At 35.7% G+C, this 15,738-nt stretch overlaps 1 protein-coding gene across 7 annotated transcripts in view; it reads right to left on the reverse strand.

Annotated features, from left to right (window-relative positions):
• Positions 1-15,738, reverse strand: part of TMC6 (transmembrane channel like 6) — a 63,547-nt gene that overhangs the window by 19,012 nt on the left and 28,797 nt on the right. For all 7 annotated transcript variants that reach the window (XM_012548631.3, XM_023502652.2, XM_023502654.2 and 4 more), the window contains 6 exons: positions 11,138-11,398; positions 8,933-9,123; positions 7,952-8,096; positions 3,429-3,584; positions 2,299-2,471; positions 2,112-2,193 (listed from right to left, as the gene is read on the reverse strand). In XM_012548631.3, the coding sequence (XP_012404085.1) occupies positions 2,112-2,193; positions 2,299-2,471; positions 3,429-3,584; positions 7,952-8,096; positions 8,933-9,123; positions 11,138-11,398 (1,008 nt within the window). The remainder of the gene's footprint in view (positions 1-2,111; positions 2,194-2,298; positions 2,472-3,428; positions 3,585-7,951; positions 8,097-8,932; positions 9,124-11,137; positions 11,399-15,738) is intronic.

The raw sequence follows: 15,738 nt of genomic DNA on the forward strand, positions 1-15,738 counted from the left end.
GATAGATAATTCTGATTATATTAAGTTAAAAAGTTTTTGAACAAACAAAACTAATATAGACAAGATCAGAAGATCAGAAGGGAATAAATTGGGAAATCATATTTACATTTAAGGGTTCTAATAAGGGCCTAATTTCTAAAATATATAGATAATTTACTCAAATTTGTAAGAATTCAAGCCATTCTCCAAGGGACAAATGGTCAGAGGATATGAATAGACAATTTTCAGATGAAGAAATTAAAACCATTTCTAATCATATGAGAAGGTGTTCTAAAATCACTATAGATCAAAGAAATGCAAATTAAGACAACTCTAAGATACCACTACACACTTCTCAGATTGGCTGAGATGACAGGAAAAGATAAGGACGAATGTTGGGGGGGATGTGAGAAAACTGGGACACTAATACATTGTTGGTGGAACTGTGAACAGGGATCCAGCCATTCTGAAGAGCAATTTGGAACTATGCTCAAAAAGTTATCAAACTGTGCATACCCTTTGATCCAGCAGTGTCACTACTGAGTTTACATCCCAAAGAGATACTAAAGAAGGGAAAGGGACCCACAAGTGCAAAAATGTTTGTGGCAGCCCTCTTTGTAGTGGCAAGAAATAAAATGCAAGCAAACAACAGCAAAGAGGGTGAGAATAATATGTTGTGATCCACATTCAGTTCCCACAATCCTCTCTCTGGGTGTAGACGGCTCTCTTTATCACAAGATCATTGGAACTGGCATCAATCATCTTAATGTTGGAAAGAGTCACATCCATCAGAATTGATCATCACATAATCTTGATGTTGCCATGTCCAGTGATCTCCTGGTTCTGCTCATTTCACTTAGCATCAGTTTATGTAAGTCTCTCCAGGCCGTTCTAAAATCATTTTGCTGATCATTTCTTATAGAACAATAAAATTCCATAACATTCATATATCATAACTTATTCAGCCATTCTCCAACTGATGAGCATCCACTTGCCACTACAAAAAGGGCTGCCACAAAGATTTTTGCTCATGTGGGTCCCTTTCCCTCCTTTATGATCTCTTTGGGGCACAGGTCCAATAAAGACACTAATGGATCAAAGGTACGCACAGTTTGATAGCCCTTTGGGCACTGTTTCATATTGCTTTCTAGAATGGTTGGATTAGTTCATAACTCCAATGTCCTAGTTTTCCCACATCCCCTCAAATATGTATCATTATTTTTACCTGTCATCTTAACCAATTTGTCTTTCTCTATTTCTTACAGAGAAAAAAACAGGCTCACAGTTGGAACCAAATCCAGTCCTCCTGACTCCTAGACTTTCTAACTGCCTCCATCACCTCAGAGCCATAAATATTTTGCTTGTCCCCATGTCAAAGTATAGGTAGTATCTTCCTAATCTTTTTGAAAATTTGTTTTGGAAAGGGGGGAGGGAGAAAAAGGGGTCGTGGTGCAAAATGTTCTAAGTGGGGTCTAAAAATGTTTTAGATGTTCTAACAGGGGTCTTAATCAATATCCTTTATGATGTCCACTATAGTCAATTCAATTCAGCAAACAAGAAGTGCCTATGTATAAAGCATAAAATACAAACAGCCCTCTCAGCTTCTAGAAATGTTGAATATAATTTTGAACATAAATTATTGAATTAAAATATTGAATATAAGAAATGATGTGCTTAATGATTTTAGAAAAACATGGAAAGACTAACATGAAATAAGAGCAAAATGAAGAGAACCAAGAGAACATTATATACTGTAATAGCAATATTGTGTTAAGAAGCACTTTAAACAAATAAGTTCTTTTGACTATTATAAATACCCAAATTAACTATAAAGGACTTATGAAGAAAGATGTTATCTGCATACAGAGAAAGAACTGATAGAATAATTCTACATATATTTGTGTCTAATTTTAGCCATCTTGGGGGGAGAGAAAAAAGAAATTTGCATGTTAATTTTATTGTACATTTGAAAGAAATAGCAAGTTGTATATAGTAGATGTGCAGTTTAGTGTGCAATCATCTTTTTTACTGTACCATGTTATGGAAATGCTTGCTTTATTCCATAAATTAAAAATAAAGTTTAATAATGAAAAAAATAAAATAAAAAGAAATGTTTTTCTTAGCATGCTTACCTGGTCTTCCAGCGATTTAACTTTACGCCCCATCCAGTGGTAACAGAGAAGTCCCAAAATAACCATCTTGAGAATCAGGTTCCTGAGTAAAGAGAATGAGTGAAGAATGCTGGAGCAGATGCAGGGAGGCAGGCAAATTAGTCAGGTCCCCAAAGGGTGGCATTGGGAGAACACAACCCTGGCCTACCTGCAAATAGCCACATAGACCTCCAAAACAGGAGAATCATGCTGCTCACAGATGGCTAGGACATTGTAGAAATAAGGAACCACCAAGTTGATGATGCAGACTATGAGGGGAAGAACCAGCAGACGGGCTTCCTGGAGCTTCTCACTAATCGTCTCAGTCCTAATCTCATGGTTCTGTGGGTGAAATGATAAGGGAACATGCTCACTCACATAGAGAAGGTAAGGTTCAGGCTAACTCTGTGGCAGGTTAGGCATATTTCTGGCACAATAAATCACTAGGCTGAGCTTTGGAGAGGACAATACATTGAGGTAAAAAGTCTACAGGGTTGGGGAAGGATCAAAGGTTGAGACAGGTACTCAGGATCCTATTCTCCTTTCAAAAAACATTTGCAAAATCAAAAGATATTACCCACACATATTTCATACCCACAGCCTCTGAAGTCATGACTGGACAATGTATATGTCAACATTTCTTATAATTTTATTATTTTTATAATTTGTTCTCTTTGATTTTCTACTTTAGTGTTCATCAATTTTTAAAATTAATTTTATTCTGAATTTAAATACTCTAATTAGAGCATTTCCATATTTATATGTATGTATATATATTTATACATAATACATATATATGTGTGTATATATGTATACATATATTATATGTATATCACAAAATAAAAAAGGCATATATGGAAAAAAATCTGTAAGCCATGGACTAATTACCCAAAATCTGATTGAAAGACTTAAGGCATAAGTAGGAAATAATAAGGGAGGAGAAACACAGAAAATAGTTATCCTGTGCTTTAAGGTTTGCAAAGTACTTGACAAATTATCTCAGAGAAAACTAAAATAAGAATTGAAGAGAGAGGGAAAAGAAAGAGTTGAGGTACACGGAGAAGTAGAAGAATACTAACAATGCCTTGGGTAATCATCAGGAGCAGATGCTGGGCCCACAGTTCAAGGTTCAAGTTCCCAGAGCAGAGGACAGTTGAAGAAATGAAACGGAAGGACCCGAAGAGGAGGAGGAAATCCTTGAAATGGAGGCTCTCTCAAGCAGTCCAGGTAGGTCCAGCCCTCACTCCCAGCCCCATACCCCTTCCTAGAATCAATGTAACCCAAAGTTGGAGGACTCACTTCATGCATGAACTCTGAAAATGAGTAGACAGCAATGGCACAACCCAGGACAGAAGCTAGGGACAGCAGCCACACCAGAAATAGCACTGTCATCTGTCTCAGTCTCCCACACACACTTCTTGGGTATTGCTTCAGCTGCCACTCAGCCAATAGCTCCTGCCAGGAGGAACACAGGTCAGTCAGTGCCCAAGACCCTCTTACATCATAGCAAGGACCCAAAAAATCAATGTCTGTGTAGAAGAGCAAAGAAAGTATAGTGAGGGAGAACTGGGAACACAGAAAGTACATGAGTCATTCTAGGTCATAGTCCCTTAAGGACTGACCTTCTCACCGCTACTGCTTTAGCCCTGACTCTATATCCCTTAATCCTGGAAGGTTCCTAAAGTACCTCATAGCTTTTCTTCTTGACTTCAAAGCCGAAAGCATTGTGTTTTACACGATTTCCCTGCAATAAGCTTGTGAGATATATATTATAATTATTACCCTTATTTTAGGGAAGAAAAGGTTAGATAATTTTTCGAAGGTCACACTGTGATTCAACATCCAGAACTTCCACCTGAACCCATATCTTTTCTTTTTTTTTTTTAATTAAAGCTTTTTTATTTTCCAAACATATGCATGGATAATTTTTCAGCATTGATCCTTATAAAACCTTGTGTTCCAAATTTTCCCCTCCTTCTGCCCATCCCTTCCCCTAGGTGGCAAGTAATTCAAAATATGTTAAACATGTTAAAATATATGTTAAATCATATATATATATATATATATAGTTATCTTGCATAAGAGAAATCTGATCAAAAAGGGAAAAAAATGAGAAAGAAAACAAAATGCAAGCAAACAAAAACAAAAAGAATTAAAATGCTGTGTTGTGATCCACACTCGGTCCCCACAGTCTTCTCTCTGAGTGTATGTGGCTCTCTTCAACACAAGATTATTGGAACTGGCCTCGATCATCTCATTGTTGGGAAGAGCCACCAAATGTTTTCCTTAGGTCACTTTTGTGCTCAAGAAAAATGACTCTCAGCATTCTCCCAGCATTTTAAAAAACAGTTCAATAGCTTTTAAAAGTTGCTTCACCAGGATAAAAATTCACTATTTGACAAAAATTGCTAGGAAAAATGGACAATAGTATGACATAAACTAGGTATTGACCAACATCTAACACCCTATACCAAGGTTAAGGTTGAAACTGGTTCATGATTTAGTCATAAAAGATGATACTATAAGTAAATTAGGAGAACAAGAGATGGTCTACATCTCAGATTTGTGGAGAAGGAAGGGATAAGAACTAGAGAACATTATAAATGCAAAATGGATCATTTTAGTCACATTAAATTTTAAAGTTTTTGTACAAGCAAAACCAATGCAGTCAAGATTAGAAAGGAAGCAGAAAGCTGGGGGAAAGTTTTATATTTACTGTTTCTGATAAAGGCCTCATTTATAAAATATATAGAGAATTGACTTAAATTTAGAAGAACACAAGCCATTTTCCCCAAATGATAAATGATGAAAGGGTAATAACAATTTTCAGATGAAACAATTAAAGCTATTTCTAGTTATATTGAAAAAATGCTCTAAATCACTATTGATTAAAGAAATGCAAATTTAAACAACTTTGAAGTACCATTTCATACCTCTCAGATTGGCTAAGATGACAGAAAAAGAAAATGATAAATTTTGGAGAGAATGTGGAAAATAATATATTGTTAAGAGTATATATTATATACTATATACCAGTATACCAGTATATATATATATATATATATATATATATATATATATATATATATCTTATATCAGCATAAGAGTAATATATTGTTGGTGGAGTTGTGAATTGATCTAACTCTCTAACTCTTCTGGAAAGTAATTTGGAACTATGGCCAAAAGATGCTTCCTTTGATCCAGCAGTGCCTCTTCTGAGTCTATATCCCAAAGAGATGATAAAAAAAGGGAAAAGAACTCATATGTGCAAAAATGTTTGTAGTAACCCTTTTTGTAGTGGTAAGAAACTAGAAATTAAATGGATACCCATCAATTAGGGAATGGCTGACTAAGTTATATGTGAATGTAATGGAATATTATTGTTCTATAAGAAATGATAACCAGACTAATTTCAGAAAGCCTGGAAAGGCTTGCCTGAACTGAGGCTAAAGGAAGTGAGTAGGACCAAGTGAACATTGTACAAAGCAACAAAATTATGTGATGATCAACTGTGATGGACTTGGCTCTTTTCAACAGTGACATGATTCAAGTTAATTTCAATAGACTTGTGATAGAAAGAACCATCTACATCCAGAGTGAACTACAGAGACTGAATGTGTACCAAAGCATAGTATTTTCACCGTTTTTGTTGTTGTTTGTAAAGCTTGGTTTTTTTTCTCATGTTTTTTTTTCCCTTCATCTTTTGATCTGATTTTTCTTTTGCAGCATGATAAATATGGAAATATGTTTAGAAGAATTGCATTTTAAACTTATATTGGATTGTTTGCTGCCTATGGGAAGGGGTGGGAGGGAGAGAGAAACATTTGGAACACAAGATTTTGCAAAGATGAATGTTGAAAACTATCTTTGCATGTATTTGGAAAAATAAAAAGCTATTTAAAATAGTAATTTAAAAAATCCCTCTACCACTTCACTTCCAACTCTCAATTCTTCACATGTTGTCTCTCTCAAGAAGCCAAAGATAAGGAGTAGGGTTTGGAGGAAAGTATCGACTTGGAGAGAGTATCTGGTTTCAGATCCTGATTGTCTGATGCTTACTATCTGATGACCTTAAGCAAAACATGTAACCATCTGTGCTATGGTCCCCTCATAAGATAAAATGAGGGTTAGACATAATGGAATTCCAGCTCTTCTAGCTCTATGATCCTGTTATTCCCCAACAAAGCTTTTCTTCTCCAATTAACCTAATAACTCCAATTAACTCACCCTTCAAGGGTTAATTACTTAATTAGATGCCCATCTCTTAGAATGCCTTTCTCCCTCTTTTTCTTCAATTAGTGTTAAAAAGTCCCTACATCTTTCCCAACAGATATGACCAGGAATGAATGTAAACCCCTAACAACCATTTGAGAGAATGTTGCCAATTAATAATGAGAAATATTCACAAACAACTGAGATTTCACCTCACATCAGTGAGGAAGAAAAAAATAATGAAAGATGAAAACAGTATATGATGGAGGAGGCATGAGAAAAAAACACAAAAATGCTTTGTAGATGTAGAGTTGTGAATTGGTCCAATCATTCCGGAAATAATTTGAAATCATACCTAAGATTGAATGTGAAAATTTTGTTTGCTTACTTTTTTTTTCTTTCTCATTTTTACCCTTTTTGATTTGATTTTTCTTGTGCAGCATGATAAATATGGAAATATGTATAGAAGAATTTCATTTTAAATTATATTAGATTACATATTATCTAGGAGGGGGGATAAAGGGAAGAGAGAGAGAAAAATTTACAATACAAGGTTTTGCAAAGGTGAATATTGAAAGCTATCATTGCATATATTTTAAAAATAAAAAGCTATTTTTACAAAACGAAAGAAATTACACCCAAAAGTCTCTAAACTAAAACTAAAATATCTTAAGGATATACCCCCAAGTAGGTGAAAGACAGAAATATTTCTTGTTTTATTCAAAATAAATATATCTATATCTTTATAATAGATTAGTTCACTTTTGAATTTACACAAATTAGTGATTTGGTTACTCTTTTGTACTTGATACCTTTATTTCTGAGTATATTAATCTCTTTTCAGACCAGGAAATTATAACTTGGGGGATTTTGTTTTGTTTTGTTGCAAATCATAATTTGTAACAAAAAAAGGAGAGAGGAATTTTGAGTTTTGTCAAAAGGACAAAACTAACCAACACATCAGTCTAGACTGATGATAAATGAAACTTTCCAAATTCATATAAGTACCTCACTTTTACAAAGAAGGGAGGGAGGAGCATCTCCTCAATTATACTCCCACTCTATCTTTAGGAAGCGATTTCAAGAGCTCTAAACTAATTTCCATTCCTCTGTGTTTATCTTTGGACTCTTATGCCTATTTTGTGGGTGTGCCATCTCTTAACTAGCTTGGAAGGTCCCAGAAGGCCAAGCAAGATCTTGTTTTCCTTATTTTGTATCCTTCCCACAGTGCTCAGTACAAAAAAGGACTTCCAACTCTTAGAGTTGACTGAATGATCCAGCTGGACTTAAAATTCCCTAACATGAAGAATTCCTGCCAGCAGGAACCTTCAGGATAGGTGGAAACACCCCTGCTTAATGCCTCAAGCAGCCTACACTGAGGAAACCAGCATAAATGCATTTAGGTTTCATACATTGGAAGATCTGCCCAGAAATTTAATTAAGCCTGTTATCTGTAAGCCTATAACTTCCTGTCTCATTTTAGATATCAGATCACAGGTAGAGGCTGAAAGTTATTTGGGTTGGTAAGTTGTGGGATGGGATGTGTGTGTGTGCAGGAATGTATATAGCAGGAGAAATGAGCAATCCCAGCAATCTCTGGCCCCATTCACCTTCAACTGCGTCCTAATGTTATCATGTTGTAGGCGGGAAGCCCATTTTTGGGTGACATTGTAGTCCCAAGAGCAGAAGACGGTGATGGCGTGGACTCCAAGTGTACTGCCCACCCGATAGCTCTTCCCAAAGGAACGAGACATGCTAGGGAGAGGAGATTCACATGAGTCAGAATGAGGAAAGGTAAGGGAGAAGAAGATGGCAAAAGGAGGCAAAAGAATATTAAGGGACTACGTGGGGTAAGTTCTGATCTGTCTTCATAAAGAACTGGCTGTCTTGTGGGAAGAAAATTATATGCTTCTCCTTGGCTTCAGAAGATAAAACTATAAGGAGCAGGTAAATATTACTGAGGGAGGTTTATGACTGGTATAAGGAAATATTTCCTAACAATTAGAACTGAACAGCTGTGGGGTGCAGCAGATAGAGTACCAGCTTTTGAGCCAGGAGGACCTGAGCTCAAATCTGGCCTCAGACACTTATTTGCTGTGTCACACTGGGCAAGAAAACCCCAATTGTTTAAAAAAAAATATCTAAAAGTTAAATATATTTCTCTAGAAGTCGTAGGTTCTCCTGTCCCAGAGGTCTTCAAGTAAAATCTGTTTATTGTTCAGTATTTTCAATCATGTCCAATCCTATAAGACAAGGGATCTTCTTGGACACAATACTGGAAACTGAGACATATAGGGTTACATGACTTGCCTAGGGTCACACAGCTAGTGAGAGATTTGTCTTCAAGCCTGGCTCTCCACTGTGCCACCTAACTACCAAGTAAAATCTAAAGAACACTATTATGTTTCCACTTCTTTCCACTTCTTACATTCTGTAATTGTGTCAAAAGTGGGGAAAGGGTTAGCAAAGTGCAACAGGAGAGAAGACAATTTTGGGATAAATAGGAGGAAAGTAAAGGGAGGGTAGATAGAACAAGATACTGAATGGGGAGAGAATGGGTCCATGCAGGGGCAAAAAGGGCCTTTCCTTACCTGTATACCAGAGTGATGCAGGTGATAAAGAAGGAAAAACCAATGGTAAAGAGGTAGGCCAGAGGCATATTATATGGCAGATGGACTGCATTTGCAGGACAGTGGTCACTGCTCTGATGGGAAGAGCATGGCTGATTCAAGGTGAAGTTGCTGTAGTAGCCGTAGTACATCACTGTGTGGGTGAATGGGCCCTGCAAAGGTGGAGGTAAAACATCGCAAGAGGAAAATCAGCGGACCCTCCCCTACCCAATTCCACCCATCCCACCCACAACCAAACTGAGTGGGAAAACAGGAGAAGGAAAAGGCAGTGGTGAACAAGAATACAGAGCTGAGGGGGAAATTAAAAAGGAAAGACACATATACCTGGGCCAAAGGTAAGGCTATTAATGACTACAAACAAAAGGAAACAGAATCCTAAGGTTTCAAGGTGGGAAGGTAGCTCAGGAGTCATGTAGCTCAGCTCTATCCAAAACAGAAATTCCTTCAATAACATCCTGGACAACCTCCCTATAATGACCATCCTTCTTTTAAATAATTGCTTATTGTTATAAGGAAGTTCTTTGTTATGAGCTGGGATTTATCTATCTGTCACTCCTACCTCCTTTTCCTAGTCCTACCTTCTGGGAATATGCAGGAAAATATTGATCCTTCACTAACACATTATTGGTGTGGTTGTGAACTGATCCCACCATTCTGAAGAGCAATTTGAAAGTATGCCCAAAGGACCATTAAACTGTGCATACCCATTGATCCAGCAGTGTTTCTACAGGGCTTATTTCCCAAAGAGATACTAAAGAAGGGGGAAAGGACCCACATGTGCAAAATGTTTGTGGCAGCCCTTTTTGTAGTGTCAAGAAACTGGAAACTGAGTGGATGATCATCAAATGGAGAATGGCTGAATAAGTTATGGTATATGAATGTTATGGAATACTATTGTTCTATAAGAAACAAACAGCAGGATGATGAGAGGCCTGGAGAGACTTAAATGAACTGATGCTAAGTGAAGTGAGTAGAACCAGGAGTTCACTGTACACAACAAGGTCAAATGAAGATCAGTTCTGATGGACGTGGCTCTTTTCAACAATGAGATGATTCAGACCAGTTCCAATGATCTTGTGATGAAGAGATCCATCTACATCCAGAGAAAGGACTGTGGGAACTGAGTATGAGTCACAACATAACATTTTCACTCTTTTTGTTGTTACCTTGCATTTTGTTTTCTTTCTCATTTTTTCCTTTTTGATCTGATTTTTCTTGTGTAGTAAGATAATTGTGTTATCTTATTTATTTATTACATATTTATGTATACATATATTGGATTTAATATATTTTAACATGTTTAATATATAGGATTATTTGCCATCTAGGGGAGGGGTGGGGAAAAGGAAAAGGAATTTGGAACACAAGGATTTGCAAAGGTCAATGTTTGAAAAATTATCCATGCATATGTTTTGAAAATAAAAAGGTTTAATAAAAAAATTTAAAAAGAAAAAACTTGTATTAAAAAAAATTCTGACAACATATACTGGAATACAAGTACTCACAAATGGTCTTAGAAAAATTGGAAGTGGTATTGCAATAAAAGGTATCCACAAACAAAAGAAAAAGTTTTAATAAAAATTAATTAATTAATTGAAAAATTAAAGAAATTTGATCCTTGATCTAATTCAAATATCAAGGTTAAGAATCCTTAGTCTCTCCTGAAGCCTCTTCTCCAAGCCAAGCAGTTCTTTCTAAAAAATCCTCATATAGCATATTTCTAAGTCCTCTCACCATCCTGGTTGGCCCTCCTGTGCATGGTATCTTGCTGGGATACCAATAATGCAGCATGCAGAACATAAGAAAGCTCTCCAGATATAGTCTGACTATTGGTACTTTCTCTTTGTCCTGGACACTCTGAATCTATTGCATCATATATCATACTCTATAGCTATCATGTTATATGGTCATATCATGTTATACGACCAAGATTAAATAAGTATATTAATGAGCTTGCAATTTACAAGAAGATATTTTTGCATATGTACTATTTCCTAAACACATAAAATCCAAATCCAATCTCTTATTTCCATTTGCAAGGGGGTAAAGAGAGAATAAAAAGTACTTGAATGGAAAGGAAAAGATGCCCTCCTATACATAGCCCAGGAGGTACATGGGGAAAGGAAAGGCTTTCTTGCTCGTAGGTACAAGAGAACCCATACTCACTCCTCCAGTGAAGAGCTCCAGGCCTGTGAATGACTGGAAGTTAGAAGACTCTGAAGTGGGGGGGAAGGCCACCTGTACGGCCACAATGAAGGGCAGCAGGAGGAGGAGGAGCAGGATGTTGAAGGAGACTAAGGTCTTCAGGAAAAGGAAGTAGGAGAGCACACTAGAGCCAAACTGGCCACTGATTTGTTTCAGGGAGTAACGCCAGGGCTTCAGAGCATACAGACCAGAGAGAAGACCATACCACAAGCTGCGGAAAGCCTATGGGAACAAGAATAATGTCATTAATAATAATAATAATTTGTTACTGCTTCAAGGTTTGCAAAGTGCTTTAAAAATGTGATCTTTCTTGATCCTCCCACCAACTCTGGGAGATAGATATTATTATCCTCATTTTACAGAATAGGAAACTGAGGTAGATGGGGTAAATAACTCTTCTAAGGTCACTGTGGAGTAAGAGTTTGAGGATGAATTTGAACCTGACTGCAGGATATCACTAGGTGGGTCTAGATCTACAATAGGAAAACAGGTTAGGGAAAATCCATTTTAAAGAGTACTGAGGGCAGAGATATCTTGGGAAAAAGCTCAGACTCAGACTCACAAGACTAGAGTTCTAGGCCCAGTCCCACTACATATTGATTTGCCGTTACTTTCTTAAATACTCCGGGCTACAATTGTCTTATTTAAAACAGGGATTTATCACTGTGTTTTCTTTCTAAAGGGCTTTGAAAAGGCATAAACTGTCCTAGACTCTCTCAAAGAAAGAGGAGATGGTACAAGGTGAAGGAGGCCATTGAGACTATTTTTGTCACAGAAACCTAGGCCCAGGTGGAGCCAAAGGTGACCAAAGGCTCCAACACAGCATCAGGGAGAAGCTGCATTTTTCTATTTAGAATTGCTAGCATAGGAAGCAAAGCCTATTCATGTGAGCTCTTCTAAATTCCCCTCCAAACAATTTAAAAATGATGCCTCAAAACAAATTCTAGAGTGTAAGAACCAACAAAAAGGTCAGGGTGAAACAACTTTCCAGCTCAAGACAAATGAGAAAGCAAGCAGGAAAGTAAGTTTCACCAGGGCGAGAGTAAACCATAGTGAATTACAGACCATTGCCTGGCAAGCCAGCAGCAGGCCTTGGGGACCTGTGTATCAGCAAAAAGAATTTCCAAGGTGGTTAGGGGGTCAAACAACTCATCAGAAAGAGAATTACATGAGGTCTCCTTGCTAACACTGGCTGCAGCACTCTGTTACTTTACCCATATTTCTAGATGTCAGCCCCAGGATGAGGAACATTACATGGAGTGGGGACCCTGGTCACAGTCCCAGGACAGAATAGAATTATTTGTGGTTGTTCACAAAGCACAGCACATACCCTTCCTTACATTCAATAAAGGGCCATAGGAACATAGATTAAAAATTAATTTGAAACTAAATAATCCAGTTCTAAAGAATGAAGGATCAAAGAAGAAATCACAGGAACAATAAATAATTTGATTAAAGAAAATCACAATGATGAGACAACATCCTAAATTTATTGGGTGCAGCCAAAGCAGTAATTAGGAGAAAACTTATATATTTATATTTAATTTATATTTATTATTGTAGTTTATTATTATATATTTATCAATAAAATAGATTTTTTAAATATAGGAAGAAAAACAAATTTTAAATCCCCAATTAAATATCAAATTTAGAAAATCTGAAAATCAAAGGAGAGATTAGTAAAATCTGAAGTCAGAAACCTGTTGAATTAAAAAATAAAACTAAGAGATAGTTTTATGAAGACAAAAAGCAATACAGATAAATTGTTGGTTAATTTGATTTCAAAAAAGGAGGAAAACCAAATTACCAAGATTAAAAATGAAAAAGGTGAATTCGCCACCAATGAAGATTAAAGTAATTATTGAGAGCTATTTTGCCCAATCATGTATCAATAAATCTAACAATCCAAGTAAATTAGATAAATATTTACAAAACAAAAATAAGTTCCCAGATTAACAGATGAGGAAATAGAATATTTAAATAATTCTATCTTAGAAAAAGAAATTGAATGAGCATTAATGAGTCCCCCAAGAAAAAATACCCAGGAACAGATGAACTCACAAATGAATTCTACCAAACTTTTTTTTTAAAGTAATTATAATACTATACTCTATGCAAACTAGTGGGGGCAATAGGCAAAAAAAAGGAAGCCTTCTAAATTTTTCTTTTAACAGAAATATGGTGCTGGAAGAGCAAAACCTAGGAGAGCAAAAGCAGAGAAAGAAAACATTGATGCAAATTTTTTAAATAGAATTCTAGCAGGGAGATTACAGCAATGTATCATTATACCAGGAATGCAGATCTGATTCTAATAGTAGGAAAACTATCAGATATTGATCATATCAATAACAAAACCAAAAGAAATTATTTGATTATCTTAATAAATGCAGAAAAAAGCTTTTGACAAAATATAACACTTATTCCTATGAAAAACACTACAAAGTATAGGAATAAATAGAACTTTTAAAACTTAAAAAAATGATAAGTAATATCTAATTTAAAATCATAAGCAAGCATTATCTGTATTGGAAATAAGCTAGAAGCCTTCCCAATGAGATAAGGGTAAAGTAAAGATAACTCTTTTCACCAGTTATTCAAAATAATCTAGAAATGCTAACTATAACAGCAAAAGAAGAAAAAGAAATTAAAGTAGGCAATAAGAAAATAAAACTATCACTCTTTGCAAATGATATGATGGCATACTTAAAGAGTTAAAGAATCCTAGAGAATCAACCAAAAAAAAATTAGGTGAAATAACAACTTCAGCAAAGTTTCAAGAAAGCCATAAATCATCAGTGTTGTACATATAACCAATAAAATCCAGCAGGAAAAGAAAGAAAAATTCTATTTAAAATAACTGTAGATAATACAAAGTACTTGGAAGTTTACCTGCCAAGACAAACCCATAAGAATACAGTTACAAAGCACTTTTCACAAAAATAAAGTCAGATCTCACCAAATGGAAAAATATTAATTGCTCAAGCCAATATAATAAAAATGACAATTCTTCCTAAAATCAACTTACTTACTCAATGCTATACCAATTAAACTACCAAAAAATATTTTATAGAACTAGAAAAAATAGAGAATCAATAAAAAACATTGTAAAGAAAGGTGGCCCAGCAGTACCAGATTTCAAACTCTATTACAAAGCATTAATCATGAAAACATTCTGACACTGGCTAAGAAAAAGAATGGTGGATCAGTGGAATGAATTAGGGATACAATACACAGAAGGTGCTGTGCTCTATAAGCAAAGCAGAATTTGAATTAGCTTAGAAAGAATGTGAGATATACAAAGAGAATATATACCAAATGTTCATAGGGACTATTTATGTTTGACCCGTGGCAAAGCATTTCAAGCTCATACAGGTCTGATCAGTCACAGTCAGACAAACTGTAACTCAACTCTAACATAGTGATGTCATTTTGGCACTCTCCAAGAATGAAAGACAACAACCAGCCAACCAATAATTAACCAATTAACCAATTGGACAAACACATAGGTCCAAACTTTTGGGACAAGAAGTTACTATTTGACAAAAATTGCTGAAAAAACTAGAAAGCAGTTTGGCAGAAAGTAGGTAGACACCAGCATCTCACACTATATACCCAAAAAAGATTAAAATAGATATATGATTTAGATATAAAGGATATCATAAGCAAATTAGGGGAACATGGAATATTCATCAGAGCTATACATAAGGGAAGAAATTATGATCAAATGAAATAATGAGCATTACAGAGTGAAAATGGATAATTTTTATTACATTAAATTGCAAAGGGTTTACACAGCCAAGATTAGAAGGAAAGTAGGAAACTGGGGGAAACTTTATAGCAAGTTTCTCTGATAAAGGCCTCATATTTCTAATGTAAAAAGAACTGAGTCAAATTTGTAAAAATATGAACAATTCCCCAGTTGTTGGTCAAAGGATATGAATAGGCAATTTTCAGAAAAAGAAATCAAAGCTCATATTTTTTAAAAATGCTATAAATCACTGTTGATCAGAGAAATGAAAATTAAAACAACTTTGAGGTAGCACCTATCAGCTAATATGACAGAAAAGGAAAATGACAAATATTAGAGAGATTGTTGACAAACTGGGACACTAAAGCACTGTTGCTGTAGCTGAGAACTATCCAAACCATTTGGGAAAGTGGTTTGAACTATACCCAAAAGGCTATGCATATTCTTTGACCCAGAATACCCCTACCAAGTCTGTATCCCAAAGAGTTTTAAAGAAAAAAGACTTATGTGGACCTGTATGTATAAACTGCTTATATCAGCTCTTTTCTAATTGCAAAGAATTGGAAATTAAAGGAATGCTCTTCAATTGGGGAAGAGATGAACGAGTTGTGATATATGATTGTGATGAAATACTATCGTACTATAAGAAATGGTGAACAGGGGCAGCTAGGTGGTACAGTAGATAGAGTATCAGCCCTGAAGTTAGGAGGACCTGAATTCAAATCTAGCCTCAGACACTTAACACTTCCTAGCTGTGTGACCTTGGGCAAGTCATTTAACCCCAAATGGGAAGGAAGGAAGGAAGAAAAGAAGG

This window comes from Sarcophilus harrisii, chromosome 4 (genome assembly GCF_902635505.1).
Source record: "Sarcophilus harrisii chromosome 4, mSarHar1.11, whole genome shotgun sequence".
Taxonomy (NCBI): domain Eukaryota; kingdom Metazoa; phylum Chordata; class Mammalia; order Dasyuromorphia; family Dasyuridae; genus Sarcophilus; species Sarcophilus harrisii.